Genomic DNA, 20,809 nt, shown 5'->3' on the forward strand with positions numbered 1-20,809 from the left:
GAGTCCCGGCGAGGCCTGGCTGGCTGTATGCCCCCCGCCCCGCCCCGCCCAATATCCCCGGCTTAGGCAACACTGTGTATCAGGGAGGAAGGCCTCGGCTATGGGGGGGGGGGGGGAGGGCGTGAAGTGACTCGCCCAGGGTCACCCAGCTGGGAAGAGTCTGAGGCTGGATTAGAACCCAGGACCTCCCGTTTCCACATGGAAAAGTCAGCTTGAAAAAATGACGACTGAAACGAGAAGAATGTTATAGGCAGCCCCGGGAACGCGTATTTGAAGAGTAACTTGTGACTGGCTACGTCTGGAGAAGGAACGGATAACAACAGAAAGTTTCTAGATCAATATTTTTGGCAGGGCAGATCCCTTCTATGGCGCGGGGGTGGGGGTGGGGGGAGGGGGCTGGGACGCCTGGAAAGAAATTCTGTTAAAGATCAGAATAAAGAAAAAGAAGGAAAAAATATAACAGGGATACCCGTAAAATGAAAGTGTTTCTAAGGGAGAAAAAGGATGTGGTGGAGGGAAGGAGAGGGAAAACGCATTTCCACACTTTTTTTGATCAACAAAATTTAAAAGATAATAATAAGGTACAATTTTTATACTGCTGACAAGAAAAAGGGAATGGGAGTGTCAAAGTCCACGTTCTCTATCCACTGAATTGGTCACATGTTCATCTATTCATCTGATTGAGGAGATTTATTTATTTATTTGTTTGTTTTTAGGGCAGTGGGGTAGCTCAGTGGTTAGAGCGCCAGGCCTGAAATCAGAAAGACTCAACACCTTCGTGATTTCAAATTTGGCTTCAGACACTTACCGTGTGACCCTGGACAAGTCACTTAATCCTGTCAAGTGAGCACCCTGGAGATCCTTGCCAAGAAAACTCCAAATGGGATCAAGAAGAGTTGGACACAATGGAATGAAATTTTACACATTTCATCTTTGGAAATGTCTCTTCACACAGATAAGGTACTGATAAGTACTTGTATCCGTCCATGAGTACAATCTTAATAGAAATGTATTTATCCTGTAGAAGGCATTCAGGGAATTCTATCAGGTTCTTCTATGGATAATTCCCTTCTTGGCGTGTCATTACACTGCAGATGAATCACTTCCAATCGAAGGTTAGGTGGAAGCTACTCAATGGAATTGGTTAAATGGATTTTGAAATCTAGAAGTTTCTTTTGTTCTTGCGTGGAGTTGTGAAACAAATGCTGCTGGAACTGTAGTTTGGGCTCAGGAAATACATTCATGGCCTATTTGTGTGGGAATGGAGAGCTCCCTTCTCAGTTTAGCTTTGACAGCACAGGAAGTGTCTACAAAGTGGCTTACTGTTGCTTGTGATTCAAACAATATTCGTTGTTATCAAGTTGATTTTGCTACAATATAAGAAGTTCCACGTCAACAGGCTTGTTTTGTCTCCCAATTTGCGTTGAATCCCTTAAGAAGTACTCTCAAATACATATATAACCCAGTGGGATTGCTTGTCAGCTCTGGGAGGGGGGAAGGAAAGAGGGAGGGAAAGGATATGAAACAAACATGTAACCATGGAAAAATACTTAAATAAAAAAAATTTAAATAAATAGCAAAAAAAAAAAAAACGTTTTATCAAGTAGGTAGCAAAACTGATTTCCAAAACAGTTCAGTGTTCAATAATACTGGTTGAGAAGGGTTTTCAATTGAAAATTTTCAGTTGTACAGTTGGAAAATCTTGAACCCCTGGAACTGCATTGCCCAAAATTCCTTTCTGTATTATCCACAATTCCTTTTGCCTTTCATATACATGCATTGTTACATGGTCTGTATACAGTTTGGGTTTGCTCTCTCTCTTCCACATGAATTGAGTGATGAATGTTCCCTGTGTTCTCTAGCTCTCTAGTTAAGTATTAATAAATCTTTATAAATATTATACTTTGGAGATATTGATTATTAATTTTAAAATCTATACAGTCTTGGCCCTGAACTCAAAAAAATCATTGATTTTTCCTCTTCTTTTTCTGTTTTGACATGATGATATCCATCCGGCATTGGAAACAAAAAGTAAATAAGATGTTGTGGCCCTTGAAACATTGTTGAGGGGACAGCAAGGTTGCTTAGTGGATTGAAAGCAAGGCTTGGAGAAGGGAGGTCCTGGGTTCAAATTTGACCTCAGATACTTTACAACTGGGTAACCCCCAACATGCCTAGCCGTTAGAACTCTTCTGCCTTGGAACTAGTACACAGTATTGATTCTAAGAAGAAAGGTAAAGGTTTAAAGAACAACAACAACATTGTTGAGTTGTCACTGAGTCACTGTGATTTGTAGGGCAGCAAAAAGCAGTGCAAAACTGTGAGAGAATCCCATATGGTTTTGGACACAACTATTGCCATTGTGCCAGGAAAGTAGCCAGTGGCAATCTGTAAATGATCAAACACAACTGTGTTTCCACAAAGCTTTATTTATGGGCACAGATTCCAATTTCATATATTTTTCAAGGCACTCAAATATTATTCTCTTTTTTATTTTTTTAATCATTTAAAAGTGTAAAAGCTGTTCTTAGCCTTATAGGCCAAATAAAAACAGGCTGTGGGCTGGATTTGGCCCAGGACCACCATTGGTGGATCTCAAGATTAGAATATCCCAGAGATGATACAAGAAGAAATGAATTCTTCATAGAGGAGAGATCAGAACTCAGGCTCACAGAGAATGAGTCCACCTAGGGAAGGACCCTGTCCACAGGCTGTAGAACTAAAAGTCAAGGGTGTAAAAGGGAATTCTTGGTTCTTTTGGAGTTCACGCTTGTGAAAAGGAAATTCTTTGTTCTCTTTGCTTAGTTAACATTTTTGTTGGCAATAACTTTGAATCAACACAAGCTTGAACTAGGTGGGAGAAGCTTGAAAGCCATTTAGTGAGTTCACACCTTATTTGATGCTAGGTAAGAAGAAGAGTTCATACACTCAGAAAGGTGTGAATCCAAAGGTGACAACTCAGACAATTTGGAAACTGTGATTGGTCCCCATGAAAAGGGGCTAGTGAAGGAGGCTAGGAGAGAGTGAACTCCAAGAGAGTCGCTCAAAGAAGAAAGTCAGGAGTCACCTTCAGCTCCAGTCATTGTCTTGGGTGAGTGGGTAGCTGGTTTTCCCTTCCTGTCTTCTGGAGAGAGTTTAATTCTGATTGAAGGTTAACAAGTCCTGGCTGAGTCAAGCACTGGAACAATATTTAGTTAGATAGACTAATGTCTTTTTCTATCCTTTTGTATTTCTCTACTTTCACCTCTTTTATAAATAAAAGATTTATAATTTTCATATGTGTAGTCAAACCATTCATTTTAACACTTACAAGGGTCACAATGGGGTGGGCTCCAAGGCTTGAAAGGTTCTCATATTCTGAGAGTAGCCTGTAGAGCTTGAGACCATGCACTCCTGGCCTCTGATTCTCAGAAGCCCAAGATCCCTTATCATTTGGAGACTTTGGTGGGGCCAATGAGGAGCTGAGAATCAAATTGGAGTTTGAACCTCAATGTCCGGAGGTCTTTGACAGAAATTGGGAACATAACTGCTGGGCTTGGTGGGAAAGACCATGAGTTCTGTTGGGGATGTGTTGAGTTCGAAATGCCCACCGGAATATCCGGTTTGGGATGCACCAAAGGCAATTGGTGATATGGGATGGGAACTCAGGAGAGAGACTGGAGCTGGACATATGGGTCTAGGACAATATTCTTAGAGATGATGGCTGAACTCGTGGGAGCTGAGGAAGCCCCTTAGAGAAAGAATGTAGGCAGAGAAGAGAGCCCAAGACAACACTTTGGGGACACCTAAAATAAAGGGTCCTGAAGCACCTCCCATGCTCCCAGGCTCTGGAGATGCTCTCCTAGGAGGAGGTTGTCTCCGGTCAGGTCTGCCTCTCTCATGGTCTGGACCTAAGGTTCTTCACCTTCTGTTGGTCCCCTCTGGAGGAACTTTGAGCAGTGATTGTGGCCTGTGGTCTGATCAGAGCAGAGGACGGTGGTCCCAGAGCATAGCAGCCCAAGGTTCCATTCACTTTCTCCAATAAAACCAGAGGGATTTTTCAGAAAAACTGCTACCTGGTCGTATATTTCTGATCTAAAGGGCCTTTTTTCAAGGCATGATGGGAATCTCCCCAGCTCCCTCAGTAAAATCCAGCTTGTTGTCCCTTCCCTTCAGTCTACCCAGCCCCCTCGACACCCCCAGGAGACTGTGGGTACAGCTGCCCCGGCTTTTTACACCCCAACTTTCCAGTCTGCCCAGGAACTGAAGACAAAGGGAAGGAGGTTGGACCCTTCTCAGAAACTGAAGGCTCTTCTCCCTCCCTGGGTTCCCCCCCCTATTTCCTTTCTGAAGGGAGGGCCTATGAGTGTCCCCTCTGCCCCCCCAGCCACCATGTTGAGGTTGGTGGCTGGTTTCCTGGCCTCATCAAACTTGCTTTTTTCACCTCACTTTCTCAGATTGCATACCGACTGCAGGATGCTGTCCACCAAGCTCTCCTGCCTCCTGGGGCTGCTGGCCATGGGGGGCCTTGCCTGGAACATGCACCCCACCCTGGAACAGGTAACCCCCCCACCCAGTGTGGGGCCTGATTGAATCGGCATCCAGCTTTCTCTTTCCATTCTATCCTATACCAAAGACCTCTCTCCTTGTCCACGGCTCCGGGGTCCTCTGGGGCTCAGCTTACCCCTGCCATACCCCCACCGCCTTGCGCCCAGATCAGTCCCACCATTCTGAGCCTCTTGCTCCCCCAGCGTCCCCCTGTCTCCCGTCCCTTTGCTCTGGTCCTCCACCAAGGTCTGGAACAACCCTGAGAAGACTTTAGGGGTACCCAGGGATGATAAGGGAGGTAAAATGCCCTGCATGGGGGCTGCTGGATCTGGGCTGGGTCTCTGGCTCTGCCGCTCAGGGCCTCAGTTTCTCCATATCTACGGTGAAGTTGGTGGAATGGCTCAGAACGGCCCTTTGCTATTCTCTGAAGGCTCAGCCCAGATCCCCCACCTCATCCCCTTTCCAGGGGGGGCAGTGGGGGGGGCTCCCTCTATACCCATCCTCCCTGCCCTGCCCACAGAGCTTTGAGGACTTGCCGCCTGTCACCCAGGACCTGATGGACCAATTCAAGGCTTTCCAGATCCAGTATAACAAGAGCTACCCGGATCCAGCAGGTGAGGCTTCTTGCGTTCCTTCATAGCCGAGTACACACACACACACACACACACACACACACACACACACACACACACACGTGGATATATCCATGTAGATTCCATGCATAACTTGTGTGGGCACCCTTAAGGGACATACATGTACACCCACATGTGTGGCACGTCTATACATGGGGGGGGGCTTCTCTAGGGCCCTTTCCGGCCCCTCTAGCCTTGGTCAGACAGTCAGGAGCACCACGTCCTCTGTCCTGGCCTCACCACAGGGTGGGTGCGGGACCAGGAACAAGTAAGCCCTTTCCTTTTGCCCTCAGTTTCCCCATTTACAAGATAAGCAGGTTGGACTTGATAGTCTCTGAGAGTCTTCCCAATTCTGACGTTCTAGGTTCTAACCTAAGGTCCCTCTCTACTCTGATAGTCTGGCTCTTATGTTCTAAGCTCTCTACAGGCTCTACTATTCCTTATTCTAAGAACCCTTCCTACTCTGCCATTCCATGCTCTAGAGCTCCTCCTCACTCTTGAATTTTTAGTTCAAAAGATCTCTCCAGTTCTAGCTTTCTACGTCCCTAGGCCCCTTCACCCCCTGGAACTATTTGGTGCTAAGTTCTAAGTTCTCTCCCAGCACTGACATTCTGCATTCTATCAATTAATCAGCCAGCAAGCATTTATTATGCATCTACTAAGACTCGGATATCCGGACATCCTGTAGTCTGTGTCTCTAAGGCCTCTCCCAGCGTTTCCATGTTCTACATTCCGAGACCCATCCCTCCCTGCTCTGACACTTTGTTCTTTGTTCTAGTTTCAACATTCTGTGTTCCTTGTTCTCTAAGGCTCCTCTCAAGCCTGACATTCTAAGTTCTCTACGCCCTACCTCGACATTCTGTGTTCTAAGGTTGCCTCCTGGCATTCCATGTTCTATGTTCTAAGGCTCTGACATGCTACATTCTCCAAGGCCCCTCTATTTCCATGTTCCACTTTCCAAGATCCCTCCCTGCTGATGCTGTTCTGTGTTCTAAGGCCCCTGCCAGCTTGATCATTCTATGTTCTATGTTCTCTAAGGTCCCTTTCAAGTCTAAGCTCATCTCCACCCCCCAAGTTGTGACATTCCATGTTCTAGGGTTCCCTCCTGACATTCCCTGGTCTAAGGTCCCTTCTAGCTCTAATGCCCCAAGTTTCACATTCAGAGGTTCGGTGTTGCTCCCAATATTCTCTCCAGCACAGAATCTCTTGCTCTAGACCCTCCCCCACCCTAAGACCCACCGAGGAGCCCCCCCCACCCCTGAGAGATGAGGGTGAGAAGGGGGTGGGCAGTGTGAACAGGAAACGGATCACTTCCTTTCTCTCTCTGCTCACATCTTCCTGCCTCCATCCCCTCCACCTTCTCATCGTTAGTGCCACTCACTAGAGCCAGCCCAAGGCCAGCAGGGCTACCCCCTCTTGCTTCTGGCAGGTAGACACTGGAACTTCCAGAGCTGGGATAGGGAAGGCCTTTAGTGACAAGGGCCCCCTTATAGGTGGCAGACCAAATCTTACGAGAATGCCTGATACCTGGATATTGCTTCATTGTTATCCCCATTTTACAGAGGAGTAAACTGAAGGTCCCAGAAATGATGCCCTTCTGTCCCCACACTACAGGCTTCACTTGGGGTGGGCATGGTGCAGGTGGGCCCACAGGGGCGGCAGTTCAGTGGCCTTGGAGAGGGAGCAACCTGAGGGGATCCCAGCTGGAAAAGGATGCTCAAGTTTCCGATTAGGAGGCAGATCCAGTGCTTCCTCCCTCAAAATCTCCCCTTTAGAACGAGAGCGACGCTTTGAGATCTTTGCCGACAACCTGGCCTGGGCCCAATGGCTGACAGAGAAGCATGGGGGCATGGCCCAGTTCGGGGTGACCCAGTTCAGTGATCTTACAGGTAAGGGGGGGCCCTAATCAATCAGAACTGAAGAAGCACTTCTTGGAGTCAGGGCACTGCAGACACAAACTAAAAAGTGAGATAGCCAGAGATCTGGAGATTGAAGGAACCCTGGAGGACATCTAGACTGATCCTCTGCTTCATTTGACAGATAAAGAAACTGAGGCTCAGGAAGTAGAAGTGACTGGTCCGAGGTCACATGGATCATAAATGTCAGAGGAGGAGTTTGGATGTAGACAAGCCTGTCCAGTGCTCCACATCCTCTGCTAGGTCTCGCCTCCCAAGGAGTTTCTGCTCTGCCAGGACCCAGTTCCCACTGTCCCCCATATCAAGCATTTCAAGATGAAAGCCCAGGTTCCTCCAGGATCTGTTATGATCCCTCCTGGGAGGCACATGAAGATTATTGTCCATGTTTTATAACTGAGGAGACTGAGGTCAGGAGAAGGTCCAGGAGCACCCAAAGCAGGACAGATAGGGGAACAGAGCATAGAGGGAGTCAGGAAGACCTGAGTTCAAATCCAGCCTCAGATTCTTACTAGCTATGTGACCCTGGACAAGTCACTTAACCACATTTATCTCAGTTTTCTCATCTATAAAATAAGAAGGAAATGGCAAACCACTCCTCCAAGAATTCTGCCAAGAAAACCCCAAGTAGGGTCATGGAGAGTCAGATACCACTCAGGGAGATAGAGGCAGAGCAAGGACTAGCAACTAAAGATCCTTCCTTCCAGTTTGAATATCCCTGTCTTCCTTCTTTCCCTCCTCCTTCCATCCTTCCTCTCTTTTCCTTTTTTTAAAACCCTTACCTTCCGTCTTGGAGTCAATACTGTATGTTGGCTTCAAGGAAGAAGAGAGGTAAGGATAGGCAATGGGGGTCAAGTGACTTGCCCAGGGTCACACGGCTGAGAAGTGTCTGAGGCCAGATTTGAACCCAGGACATTCCATCTCTGAGCCTGGCTCTCCATCCATTGAGCTACCCAGCTGCCCCCTCTTTTCCTTTTTTTCTCTGTCTCAAGCTCTGACTTGGACACATCTTTAGGGTTTCACAAGTCTCTCCGGTTGTCATCATTACTGCAAACAAGCTCCTTGTCTAGATCCAGGGCAAGAAGGATGAAATAGGAAGCTCATAGCTCAACCAAACAAGTATTGCTAAAGACAATCCGCCTAATTTTGAGAGCGGGAGCTTGGTCCTGTTCTATTCTGCTTCCTTTAAGAAACACAATTACCTCAATTCTGTAGGGATGTTCTTATGTATGCAGGAAGCAGGGGGTGCAATGGAGAAAATGGTGAACGCTGAGTCATCCCTTCCTTCTGCCTAGGCTTCAACTTTCTCATCTGTGAATTGGAGGGGATTGGACCGAATGGCTCCTGGGTCTGCTCCACTGACATAGAAGTTACTTTTTAGGACAAGACCATCTTTGCAGGAGATAGTGCTGTTGACAAGGCAGCCATTTTGGAATGAGGAAGCTTAGTGTATTGATGAGGGCTCTGGACGCCCAAGTCCTACAACTCTGGGGTCCTTACTGGAACCCTACCTTAGTGGGTCCACCAAGTAAGCTGCAATTTCGGGCAAGTGTTTCCCTTCTCTGAGTTCCAGTTTACGTAAAATGAAAAACAAAGGGATCCCTTAGAATTAGCACTAGGACTAGGAATGGAAAAGGCCCAAGTACCGAGTCCAGGTCTTTGGGTCTATGGCCAATGAGGTCCTCATTTGTCTGCACAGAGGAGGAATTTCACCAGCTCTACCAACCAGCCCAGTCCAGTGGCAAGGAGCCCAGTTTGAAGACAGGAGAGCCCCCAGGACTGCAAAGGCCGCTGATTCGTTCCTGTGACTGGAGGAAGGCAGGAGTCTTGACTCCTGTGAGAAAGCAGGTACCAGACCCCACCCCACTCAACTTCATTTCACTCTTGCCATCCTGGCTAGCTTTTGCCTTCCCCACGGTCCCCCCAGGCCATCTTACTAACCCTTGCTGTTGAACCCCACCATTCCCCAGCCTTTTCCTTAGTGCTCAAAGGAGTGGATGCCTCTCAGCAAAGCCTCTTCCTCTTCCCTCCTGGGTGGATGGAGGGATGCTGAGAGCAGGGATGGGGAAACTGGTAAGGGTGGAAACTGACCTCTCCCCACAGGAAAAATGCTGCAGCTGTTGGGCCATTGCTGCCGTGGGCAATGTCGAGGCCTTGTGGGCCATCCATTATCAGCAGCATTTTGAGCTCTCTGTACAAGGTAAGGGTTGCTGCTGCTTGGGAATGGGGGCATCCTTGGATGGGGGAAGGGGATTTGGAGTGGGAGGAGAGCACATGAGAACATAATAGTGAGTCTCCTGGGACAGGGTTTCCCTTTGTGGCATGTGTGTGATGAACTGGGCATGTGGAGCCTGCGTAAAATCCTCCACTGTAGCTCCCAACAACCCTGGCTCTATCCCAACATTCTACCCTCAGCCCTCTTCTCTTTTCCCTTGATGCTTTCTCTCTTAACTGCTGTTTTAGAATTGATACTAAACACCGGTTCCAATGCAGAGAGCTTTAAGGGCTAGGCAGTTGGGGTTAATGACTTGCCCAGGGTCGCACAGCTAAGTGTTAGAGCCAGCCTTGAATATAGGACCTTTGCCTCCAGGCCTGGCTCTCTATTCACTATCCATCTAGCTGCCCCACTGTCATTGCCAGTGATGATAAACCTACGGTACAGGTGCCAAAGATAGCACACACAGAGCTCTCTGTGTGCACATGGCCACCTTCTCCCCTACCCAGAGTTTATTACTAGAAAGGCAGAGGGATGTTTTTTCACATCTCCCACCCCTTGCCCAGCAGTCCAGTGGAAGCACACAAGGCTTGATAGCTTGTGTGGCTCACAGGAGGCAGAGCTGGAGGGGAGCAGAACACTCCAGCCATTCCCCTCCCCCTCTCTACAATCACTGAGTACATTCTTCACTTCACTAAGCCCTCCATCCAGCAGCCCAATGGGAACACTTCCTCCCTTCCCAGTGTGGGATAAGGGGTGAGACAGAGCCCACCTGGCACTTAGTGGGGATCTGGGGGTGGGGGGGGGGCCTGGCACTCCATCTCTTAAAGGCTCACCATCACTGGTCTATGCTGTTTCACGTATGCTGTGTCAGCTCCGTAAGTTCGGTTATCACCCCCATGAAGACTGTTCCCAGATCTCTCCCTTGAACTCCAGTCCTGCACCCCCCATTTCCAGCTTGGCACTCCCAACTGGATTCCTTAAAGCATCCCCAACTCATCTCAATCAGAGCTCCCCTTCTCCCCAAGTTGTGCCCCATCTCCAGGCTTCCCTTTGACTATCACCATCCTTCTATGGAGACTTCAACTCTTCCCCCTCCCTCATTCACCATATCCAATCTGTTTTGCCAAGTCTTATCTATTCTACTAAGTAACAAATTAATAGGCACCTATTCAGTGTTCCCCAAAGCCTGACATTATATTTGGGCGGGGCATGTGGAAGAAATCCGTGTCCATTGGTAATTAAATACAGTATATATATATAGATGTCCAAAGGAATGGGGGGGGGCAGTCCCTGAGGGGAGCTGGTTTCCAAGAACTGGGGGGAGGAGGTATGAGCATCCTAGCTATGGAGTATACAAAGGTAAGGGTTGTTAGGTGGTTTGGTGGATAGAGAGCCAGACCTAGAGATGGGAGATCCTGGGTTCAAATTTGGCCTCAGACACTTCCTAGCTGGGTGATCCTGGGCAAGTCACTTCACCCTCCCATTGCCTAGCCTTTACAGCTCTTCTACTTCAGAACCAATACATAGTATTGATTCTAAGATGGCGGCTAAGAGTTTTTTCTTAAGATACAAATAGGAGAGACGAATCTCTTTTCTGCATGGTCTCCTTCCTCTGCATGTGAGCCCCGGGAGGCGCCAGGGACAATTTTGCTTGCTGTGGCACCTCAAACCTTTGGGGCCTGGAATACAGAACTGGGAAGAAGGGGCTGGGCCTGGCTTTGGGACACGCAGACTTGGATCTGGATCAGTCTTGGCAATTCCTCCGACTTCTATCCCACAATACCTCTGTGCCCACCATCGGCTTCCCGAGGTTGACCGAGCAGCCTCTGATAAAGCCTGGAGGGCTGTAGGAATAGGGGTGGGGCCGATCCATGAGGAATCCAAGGGTGACCCATCACTGACCCAGGGAACCCCGAAAGCTTACGCAGAATGCTCCAGTCAAGATCTGGCTCCTCCTTTTAGGGATGAGGAAACCAAGCCAGGAAAGGTTAAGTTGCCCAGGTCCCACAGGCAGCAGATAGCACCGGGCACATTTGAACCCACTTCCTGTTGCCCCTGCCCCCTGCCACGTGAACACTGGGGAGCAGGGAGCAATGCCTCAAGCCCCTGCTTTGTTGGCACCTTGGCCCAGCTTGTGGGTACCGGAGCCTTCCTGAACCCCGGTGAAACAGCGGCTTTGGGTTTCCACAGGGAGTGTCTAGAGACGGCTGGATTGGCTGGGGGTGGGGGTGTATGACTGAGGCACCCTTTCTCCGCAGAGGTGCTGGACTGTGTGCGCTGTGGAAAAGGTTGCGAGGGGGGCTACATTTGGGACGCCTTCATGACTATTCTCCAACAAGGTAGGAGCATTCCCCAGTGCCGTGGGCCCAGCAGAGGCCCTCTGGCATGACATGGGAAGCTTGGGGGTGCCAGAAGGGGGTCACAGGTGGGGGCCTCTGAGTCTCCCAATTCCCAACCAGGAGGCCTGGCCAGAGAGAGGGATTATCCCTACCAAGACCAGCTCTCCCCCGAAGGCTGCCAAAAAAATCAAAACCGAACAGTCTGGATCCAGGACTTCTTAATACTGCCCAAGGAGGAGAATGGTGAGTGCCAAAGCCCCCGAACTGAGGCCAGCCAGGAAAGGGGATGGGGAAGGCCGGCTGGGCCAGCTCAGGCAGGGAGAAGCATGGGAGGGGGGTGCTTGGTGCCCTTGGCCGAGTCCTCCGCCTTGGTAAGGCTCGGCTGCCCCATCCATAACGATGCCTCTCCTGCCACCTCTGAAAAAGCGAATCTGTATCTATTGGAAGTGCCAGCAGGCAGAGGCCCCACCTGGGTTCAGCTCCATCCCCGACCTACCTCAGGACTGAGGGAAGAGGGGGCCACATAACTGGGGGGGGGGCTTGGGGGTCACAGAAACCTTGGCTCTCAATTCACCCCGTGGCCTTGGCCACTTCCCCTTCTGCTGGCCCTCCCCCTTTCCACAAAGCTAACAGCAGCCTTTCCCACAGCCATGGCTCAGTATCTGGCACAGAAGGGACCCATCACTGTGACCATCAACAAGGCACTCTTAAAGGTGGGGCCAGGGGGTGGGGGTGGGGGTCAGGGAGGAAGGGCTGCCCCCAAAGGCGCACCCCATTTTACTCCCTCACCCCTCAGGCCTACAAAAAGGGGGTGATCAAGCCACAGTTCAATTGTGACCCCAACCACGTGGACCACTGTGTACTGCTGGTGGGCTTCAGCCAGAGTGAGTGCTTGGGGCAGAGGCGGGAGGGCTCCATCCTTGGCTCTGGGGCTCCTCACTCACTCCCTGCATCTCCCTTGCAGGCCCCAAGGAGGGGGCCTACTGGATCCTAAAGAACTCCTGGGGCAGCGACTGGGGAGAAGAGGTGAGGCTGGGAGAGAAGCAGAGGGAGGGAGGGAGGGGGGCAAAGGGCAGCTGAGCTGGACCCCCCTCATGTCACTCCCCTTCAGGGCTACTTCCGGCTGCAGCGGGGGATGAACGCCTGCGGCATCACCAAGTACCCAGTCACTGCTCTTGTGGGCAGAGAAGATGGCCCTGGGCCATCCTGTCCCCGCTGAGGACCCTCCCCTGCTCCTTCCCAACAGTGTCTGTTCTAGGAGCTGAACCCAATAAAGCTGTTGGCCTACGACCTCCAAAATGACCCGCGGAGGGGAGGGAGGGAGCTGGGGCGAGCCTTCCGGGATAGGCCTCGGATGGTGTCATGGGACCTGTTGGACGGGGGGCCCTCACTGTGGGACAGCTCTAAAGGGGAGACACGTTCCTGAGACCGGGCCTCAATTTCCCTCTTTGTGAGAGTTCTCTATCCCCCTCCCAGTGCCTAGGACACAATCCTCCAGATGGGGGCAGAATACATTGTGTGTGTGGGAGTCACTTCCCTATCTCTGAAGCTCGGCCCTTCAAGGATGCCAGAGACTGGTCACCCTACTCCCTAGCTTGCAGTCCACCAAGACCCCCAGATCTTTTACAGAACAAGCTGGGTGAAGCCAACTTCTTGTGCCTTAGTGTAAGACTTTACATAGGAGGAGCAGCTAGGTGGCACAGTGGAGGAGGCCCGAGTTCAAATTCGACCTCAGATCCTTTCTGGCTGTGTGACCTTACAGAAGTCACTTGGTACCTACCTGTGAGCATCAAATGAGAAGCACTATAAAGTGCTTCCCGTTACGGTGCATACCTTAGAAATGTGAGCTACAGTTATTACTGCGTTTCCTCACAGATTTGGCTCCCCTTTCCCAGCTTTGCTCAGCTGGAAATCAGGGAGCAATCGAGGCCTCCTCTCGAGTCCCCGACTGAGACATTCAACTCCCCTGGAGGCTGAGACCTTTGAGTCCAGCCACGTAACTAGGCCTGAACCACCTGACTCGATTATCGTCTGACCCCAGGGTTCCCCACCTGGGGTCCACAGATCTCTCAAGGGGGGCAGGCGGCCTGTGAACTTAGATGGGAAAAACCACTGATCTTGAACTGAAATTTAGTATTTCCTTCCATTATGAATTAAAAAAACCAAACATAGGACTGAAAAAGTTTCCCCAACTGCCGGGGGTGGGGGTGGGACAGGACTCCACGAAAGGCAAAGAAGCCCTCCTCGAAGCCGAATCCTCAACCTAGAAAGGGAGTATCAGCCTTGGGTCAGGGGTGGGGAGAACGCTGACCCTGCGTGAAGGGCCCCAAGAACAAACACAGGACATGAGGTCAGAGCTCAAAGGGGGCCTCAGAGAAGCCTCGGTTCAGCCTCTCTCTCTGTGAGGTCGAGTGACTTTGGGCCCAGGGTCTCTCGATCCAGGCCAAATGGTCTTCCTGGGACTCCCCCATTGCCTCACGTGGGGAGGAGGTGAGGGCTCCTCCCTAGCCTCCACCCAGATGCAGCTGCCACCACCACCACCGCCTCCAGGATCCTGTCTCAGGCCCAAGAACCAGCCACAGTCAGACTCCCCAGGATCTCAAGGCTCAGCCCCAAGTCTGCTCATTTATTGATCAGCACAAAGAGGGACTCTGGGATGGCCCAGGGAGCGGGAGAGCTGCTGTCCTGGGCCTGTGGTCAGGGGTGGAGCTTCCTTCCTGAACCCTGGCTCCTGTTCCCCTCCCCACCAGCCACAAGGCAGGAGGGGTCCAGTTGGGAGCCCTGGGGACAAGGTGTCCTGGGCCTGAGGTCTGGGATTGAGCTCCCCACCCTGGGCCTCAGCTCCCACCAACCAACAGAAAGATGAAGAGCAAGTATCACGGCCTGAACAGGAGCTGAGCTCTCTGTCTGGACCCCGATTCACCACCCTCCACCCCACCCTACCCACGGGGCAAGGGAGGGCCAGATAGGAACTGCTGAGCTGGTGTCCTGTGCCGCTCTGCAGGGCCCAGGGGCACCTTAGTCGTGGTACATGCGCAGGAGGCAGCTGCGAAGGGTGACCATGTACCGATCCCAGAGGGTCTGGTGTCTGGCAATGGAGAGAGAAGCTGCTTAGGGGGGATTCAGTCCTGGCAGCCCAGGGCCAAGAGGAGGGAGAGGCCTAAGACAACTGCCAGGGCTGGCGTGGGGAGCCCAGTGCCAACAGGCAGCCTGCAGCACAGCCGGAGCTCGGGCAGAACACAGCTGAGGGAAGGAGGTAGGGGAGTGGGGCAGGGGCCTCACCGAAAGCCGTCCAGGGAGTGAACTGAAGCAGAATACTGGTTCAGGAAGAGTCGGACATCATTCAGCGGCCACCGGTCGGAGCGGCACGGTTCTATAAACTGTGAGAAGACAGGCGGGCACGACTTCATTTCCCCCTTCCCTAGCAGCCCAATCCTCTCCACCATAAAAAGTCACAGCCAAGACGGGCAGGATGAGGAAAGGGAAGCCTGCCATGCAGTGAAGGGCAGGGGGCTGGGGCTGGCGGGTTGGGTCAGTTTAATAAGGGAGGAGACATAGTCCCAGGGTAGGGGGTTCGCACCTTCTCAACAAGATCCACAAACAGGTCACGCACATCCTTGGTGTGGGTCAGCTTGGAGGCGATGTTGACCAGCCCTCGGGACAGGTTCTGTGGGGCCGGGAAGCCAGGGATCCTAGAGTCTGTCCCTGTCATCCCAGAGACCTCAGAACCCTAGGACAGGGGGACTCCCCTTCTAGAGGCAGGCAGCTGGTATAAGAAGTGCCCTCCCCCCATAGCACTGCCAGTCCAGCTTAGCTACCTGGGCCTTGACAAGTCCCTCCAAGACCAGTAGCGTCTCCCGCAGTCACTACAAGAAACCAGGCTTTGGGCAGCCAAGTCAGGAAAGGGAGACGGAGGATTTGGAGGGAGCCTGGATGCAGCTAGACCTGACTCTACCCACTGGGTAACCCGGAGGAAGGCTGTTCCTCTATTTGGGCCTCTGCAGAGACACCAAGGTGGGTGCAGGCTCTTTAAACACCTTTTAGAGGGTTATGGACCCCTTATAGTCTGTGGTCCAGGTGGGACAGACCTTGAAGTTGGCTTCCATCTCCGCAAAAACGCTAAGTTTCCCTCGGAGTGCCGTACACACCAAGCTAGGAGGAGGAAGGAAGTGGTCAACGCTGACTCTGGGCTCTTCCTCTCTGGGTCCTGGCTTTTCCCCTTCCCAGACCCCTCCTCTCCAGGCCCTTCTCCTTCCCAGCTCCAACCACCTCTTGTGCAGATCGAGCAGGTCCTTGTCTGCCACCAGCACTTTGAGCTCCTTCAGGTCCTGGAGAAACTCCTTATCCAGATCCACGTCCATGTCGTCCAGCTGGGAGTCTGCTGAGGGGTCCAGGGGAAGAATCTGGCTGAGGCCTGGGTTCTGACTGTGGGATGCCAGGTCTGGCCAGGGTGGGAAAGGGACCTTGGATGGAGGAAATCAGCCTAGCCAGGCAGGAAGTCATTTATAGGCTGGGGCCCTCGACATGGTGGGCTTAGATTCAAATCCCACCTTAGACATTCACTAGTCGTATTACCTCGGGCTGTCACTGAACCAGGGCTAGAAATGCCAGCCTCAAGTATCCCTTCTAGCTCTAAATCAATGGTCCTCAACTCAGTCACATGTAGGAAGGGTGTATGGTCTCTAAGCCTTTATGCCCTGTGCTCTGAGCCCTCAGGTAGGAGCAAGTGCCCACCCACCCATTTGAGCCTAGGTGAAGGAAGACTGAATGGGATTAGGGCAAGGGGTCCTTTGTTGAGGGCACCTGTATGTATGTGCTCCAGGAAGGAATAGCTGTTTCTTCACTCTGGGGAAGCACCTGTTGGTTGGAGCAAGTAGAGTTGGGGTGCCCTCAACATCCTGACCTGGAACTTGCCCTGGTGGGGAGGAGAGAGCAGGGGGGCTGCTCACCTACAGCGCCTGGCGTCCAGTTCTGGATCATCAGTTCTGCGCAGAAGGCCAAGTCCCCAAAAGTCAGGTACTGCAGCTTCTTCTTCCCCGTCTCAAAGCGGTTATTGGCAAAGAAGACGACGGCAGCATAGTCCCTGGGGAAGCCTGGGCTCTTAGTCAGACTCCAGACCTCCAGGGTCAAGCCCTCCCAGCCCCACAGCCCTCACCTGGCTAGCCGGTCTGAAAGGAGGAAATGCTGCTGAATGTTCCCAGCCAGGGAGCCCCGCATCTCCTCCACCACCTTGAAGACCCTCTTGAAGTTGTCAAACTGTGGGGTAAAAGAAGCATCGGACGAGAGGCTGAGGCAGGGGGGCTTGGGATCCTCTCCCTCATGGAGCTCACAGAAAGCAAGGATCTAAAGCAGGTGCAGGGGGCCAAGAGCTGGAATAAAGTGTTGGGAATTCAGCTTGATAACTGCTTTAATTTCCTCTCCATTTGTTGTGCATTTACCTTCTCTATTTTGGATAACTTGGTTTTCTTTGTTCTTTTCAAAATCAAGTTAGCCAGTGACTTATCTATTTTGTTGTTTGTTCTTTTTTCCTAAAACCAGATCCTAGATTTATTCATTCAATTTGGATTAATTGGAGATTTTTAGTTTATACTTATTCTAGGTTTTTAATTGCATGTTCAATTCAATTATCTGCTCTTTTCAGGATTACTGATGTAAGCATTTATAGATATGACTTCTCGAGACTGGCTTTGGCTGCATCCCACAAACTTTGGTATGTTGTTTCAGAGAAGGTATAACCTGGAGGAGAGAAAGCTCAGGGTGATCAGACTAACATAGAGTGGGAGGGGGATGAGCCTCCTGCTGGCCCAGAGGATGACGAAGAGTTGGGGGAGGGGGCAAGCAAAGCATAGTCCCAAAGGATAGCCTGCCCTCGGGAGGCTGTGAGTTCTTGATTCAATAGAGGTCTTAAGGAAGAGCTGTATAAGTACTACCTAGGGGAAGGGGAAGGCTGGGGGGCTGTGTGAGACCCTCATTCAGTGAGAGTTGGACTAGTTTGCCTCCAAGATCTCTTCCAATTCTGTTATTCTGTGGTTCTGGGCTAGGCAGACCTGTCTCAGGCATAGTGTGGTCCAGGACAAGTAGTCAGATCCTCTCAGCCTCAGTTTACTCATCTGTAAAATGGGGATAATAATAGCCCCTACATCCTAGGATTGTCAGGAGGCTCACAGGAGATAAAACACCAGAAAACATAACTGTCAGCTGATATATGACCCTAAGGCCAATACCTGGTAGTTCCCAGAAATGGGGGGGGCAGTGCTCAGAGGAAAGGGGGGATCACTATCCACTGTGGGGAACTCGGTGAATCTCTTAAGTTTCACCAAAGAGGTAGCACTTAAGGCAGGATGCCCAAGTCATCTTCAGTAGAGAGAGCTGTAAGAATGGAGGGGAAGGGACAATAGGGGTCCCCAGGTCAGAAGAGACTGAAAACAGTTCAGAGATCTTTTTGTTTCCCAAATAAGCATATATTTATTTTTAAATAAATAATCCCTTCTATCTCAGTAATAATTTTAAAGCGCGCGCACGCGTGCACACACACACACACACACACACATACACACACACGCGCGCGCGCGCGCGCAGTAATTCTAAAGCCAATAAGGGCTAGGCAATCAGGCTTAAGTAACTTGCCCAAAGTCACATAGCTAGGAGGCCAAATGTGAACCCAGGATAACCCATCCCCAGGCCTGGATCCACTGAGCCATCTAGCTGCCCCCTTGAGTATTTATTAAGAGCCTACTGAGTGCCTGGACCTATGCTTAATGCTTTACAAAAATCTTACTTGAATCTTACAGTCCTGGAAGGAAAGTACTATAATTTTACAGAAGAGGAAACCGAGGCAGACAGACAGAGGTTACATGACTGATCCTGGGTCCCATAGCTAAATTTCTGAGACCAGATTTGAATTCAAGAGTTTCCAGACTCTGGGCCCAACACACCCCATGCCTCTGCCCAGAGAGGGGAAGGGATTTGTCTGAGATTGCTGGGGAGTTTGTGGTAGTGTTGGCACTAGAACCCAGGTCTCTGGTTTCCCAGTCCCATGGAGGAGCTGCTTTCTATGTGGTCTGGCTGCCTAGAGGGTCACAACTGTCACCAGGATGTTGGTGGCCATTGAGACAAAGTCATTTGGGCTTGTGGTGGGAGGTGTAGAACAGGGCCCTGAGGAGGGTCTGCCTCTGATGAGAACAGACCAACTCAGGGGCACCTGGGTAACTCAGTGGATTGAGAGTCAGGCCTAGACACGGGAGATCCTAGGCTCAAAACTGGCCTCAGACACTTCCCAGCTGTGTGACCCTGGGCAAGTCACTTGACCCCCATTGCCCACCCTTCCCACTCTTCTACCTAGGAGCCAATACACAGAAGTTAAGGGTATTTAAAAAAAAAAAAAAAAAAAGAACAGACCAACTCAGAATGGGTCCCAGGAGAGGGCAGGGCTATAAGGGTGAAGGAAGAAGGCACACCACCTGGACACTGGCACCCTCATTATATCTCTGATGGGAAGCCAAGCTGAGAAAGGTGGGTTTGTACCAGGAGTTTATGCATTTGTCTGAGCCAAGTAATGAGGCATCATGGAAGGATTCTGAGCAGAGGAGTGGTGTAGGTGTACCAGGTGCGGTGCAGAGAGGATACAAGATGGGTTTGGGGTGCTGGGGGGGAACAGAAAGCCAAGAGGGGGTGGCCCCAGTTAGCTAGGAACCTGCTTGAGTACCCCAAGGAAGAGGCCTAGACCAGCCACAGGAAGGGAGTTAGAAGCCACAGGAGCATCCCAGGGCCAGAACATCAGCTCTGAATGGAACCAGAAGCCAGAGAGGACAGCAGGTGGGAATAGAGCCCACTAGAGCCCTGACCTGCCTCCTGCAGCTCTTGAGGGTCACTCCCGTCTTGGCACTGATGTCATCCAGGTCCTTCTTGGTGCCCTTGGACAGCTTCTTTCCCAGCACCTCCCGGACAAAGGCCTCATCAAAGGCATAGTACCTATGGGAGGAGGGAACAGAAGGAGCAGGATAAGGTTTGGGGTCCTGGACACAGCAGAGAGGAAGAAGACCATGAAGGCCAAGGATGGCTAGAGGGGGAAGGCCCTGGCTCTATGGGGGGGGACCAGGGAAGTCCTCTGGGGTGATACAGAACGGGAGGGCACCCAGGACTGGTACAAAGTGGGTAGTGTGGAGGAGGAGTTCCTAGGGGGATGCAGAGCAGACAAGGGCAGGGAGGGCAGGGAAGGCCGCCCCCAATCACCTCTCGATGAGCAGCGCCTGCCGGGAAGGCGGGATCTGGAAGACGAGCTGGTGCAGCAGCTTGGGCGGCGTGTGCAGCAGGCGCTCGAGCATGTGGAAGGTCCGGTAATGGTCCATGGTGTCGCTCTGCAGGACCCCCGCCGTGGCCCCCGTCTGCTCCAAGATGCCCGAGCGTACCCGCAGCCCCACCGCATCGCTCACTAAGAGACAACGGAGCGGATTGGCGGCGTGGGGGCGGGGCAGGGGAGTGCCCCGCCCCCAGGACCCACCCCCGCGAATCGCCGAGCACCACCCGCCAGCCCACACTCACCCGAGTATCCGTCCAGCCACAGCCGGTACACGTCCTCGTCGATGAGGGTCGTGTTCCCCACGAAGATGTCCAGTTCGTTGGTCATGGCGGAGCTAGGCGCTCGGACGCCAGCCGGCCCGACCCCCGGCCCCGCCACCACCGCCTCTTCCGGGTGCCGCTGGCCTCAGGACCCCGCCCCCACCCCGAACCACGGACCACTTCCGGTGCGAAGGGGGCGGGGCGGCCTCGAGGCCCCAAGCCCCGCCCCGCAGCTTTTCCTCTTCCCTTCCCCGGGGAGGGTTCTCCTTCGGCCCCGCCCCGTCCTCTGAGCCTACGGCAGCCAGTGGCGCCTGGAGGGAGGGGAAGCCCAGAGTACAGGGGAATTCCCCGCCCCCCTCCGCAGCTCCTCTCCTTCATCCCATCTCCCAGCTCCATATTCCCTTCACTTTTTTTTTTTTAAATTTTAAACCCTTAACTTCTGTGTATTGACTTTATAGGTGGAAAATTGACTTTATAGGCGGAAGAGTGGTAAGGGTGGGCAATGGGGGTCAAGTGACTTGCCCAGGGTCACACAGCTGGGAAGTGTCTGAGGCCGGATTTGAACCCAGGACCTCCCGTCTCTAGGCCTGACTCTCAATCCACTGAGCTACCCAGCTGCCC

The 20,809-nt window shown here is 51.8% G+C and overlaps 2 protein-coding genes across 4 annotated transcripts; one reads left to right on the plus strand and one right to left on the minus strand.

Moving 5' to 3' along the window:
• Nucleotides 1-870: 870 nt before the first annotated feature.
• Nucleotides 871-12,919, plus strand: CTSW (cathepsin W). Its single transcript, XM_044680857.1, has 12 exons — nucleotides 871-960; nucleotides 4,437-4,539; nucleotides 5,048-5,141; nucleotides 6,935-7,048; nucleotides 8,772-8,920; nucleotides 9,176-9,272; nucleotides 11,549-11,629; nucleotides 11,750-11,872; nucleotides 12,278-12,342; nucleotides 12,426-12,513; nucleotides 12,594-12,655; nucleotides 12,741-12,919. The coding sequence occupies exons 1-12, from the start codon at nucleotides 881-883 to the stop codon at nucleotides 12,846-12,848; spliced, it is 1,164 nt and encodes a 387-aa protein (XP_044536792.1). The 5' UTR covers nucleotides 871-880; the 3' UTR covers nucleotides 12,849-12,919.
• A 1,309-nt stretch (nucleotides 12,920-14,228) lies between these two features.
• LOC123250917 (FGF1 intracellular binding protein) lies at nucleotides 14,229-20,323 on the minus strand. Of its 3 annotated transcripts, none has more exons than XM_044680022.1 (10): nucleotides 20,171-20,323; nucleotides 19,862-20,060; nucleotides 19,474-19,600; nucleotides 16,785-16,885; nucleotides 16,564-16,712; nucleotides 15,899-16,010; nucleotides 15,718-15,781; nucleotides 15,210-15,296; nucleotides 14,912-15,009; nucleotides 14,229-14,717 (listed from the first exon to the last, which is right to left on the minus strand). In XM_044680022.1, the coding sequence occupies exons 1-10, from the start codon at nucleotides 20,253-20,255 to the stop codon at nucleotides 14,648-14,650; spliced, it is 1,092 nt and encodes a 363-aa protein (XP_044535957.1). In that variant the 5' UTR covers nucleotides 20,256-20,323; the 3' UTR covers nucleotides 14,229-14,647. The 3 variants fall into 3 exon arrangements, with proteins under 3 accessions (XP_044535957.1, XP_044535956.1, XP_044535955.1); XM_044680021.1 differs by having other exon boundaries at nucleotides 15,899-16,007; nucleotides 16,579-16,712; nucleotides 20,171-20,322; XM_044680020.1 differs by having other exon boundaries at nucleotides 16,579-16,712; nucleotides 20,171-20,322.
• Between the last annotated feature and the right edge of the window lie 486 nt (nucleotides 20,324-20,809).

This window comes from Gracilinanus agilis, chromosome 6, assembly GCF_016433145.1.
Source record: "Gracilinanus agilis isolate LMUSP501 chromosome 6, AgileGrace, whole genome shotgun sequence".
Classification (NCBI taxonomy): Eukaryota; Metazoa; Chordata; class Mammalia; order Didelphimorphia; family Didelphidae; genus Gracilinanus; species Gracilinanus agilis.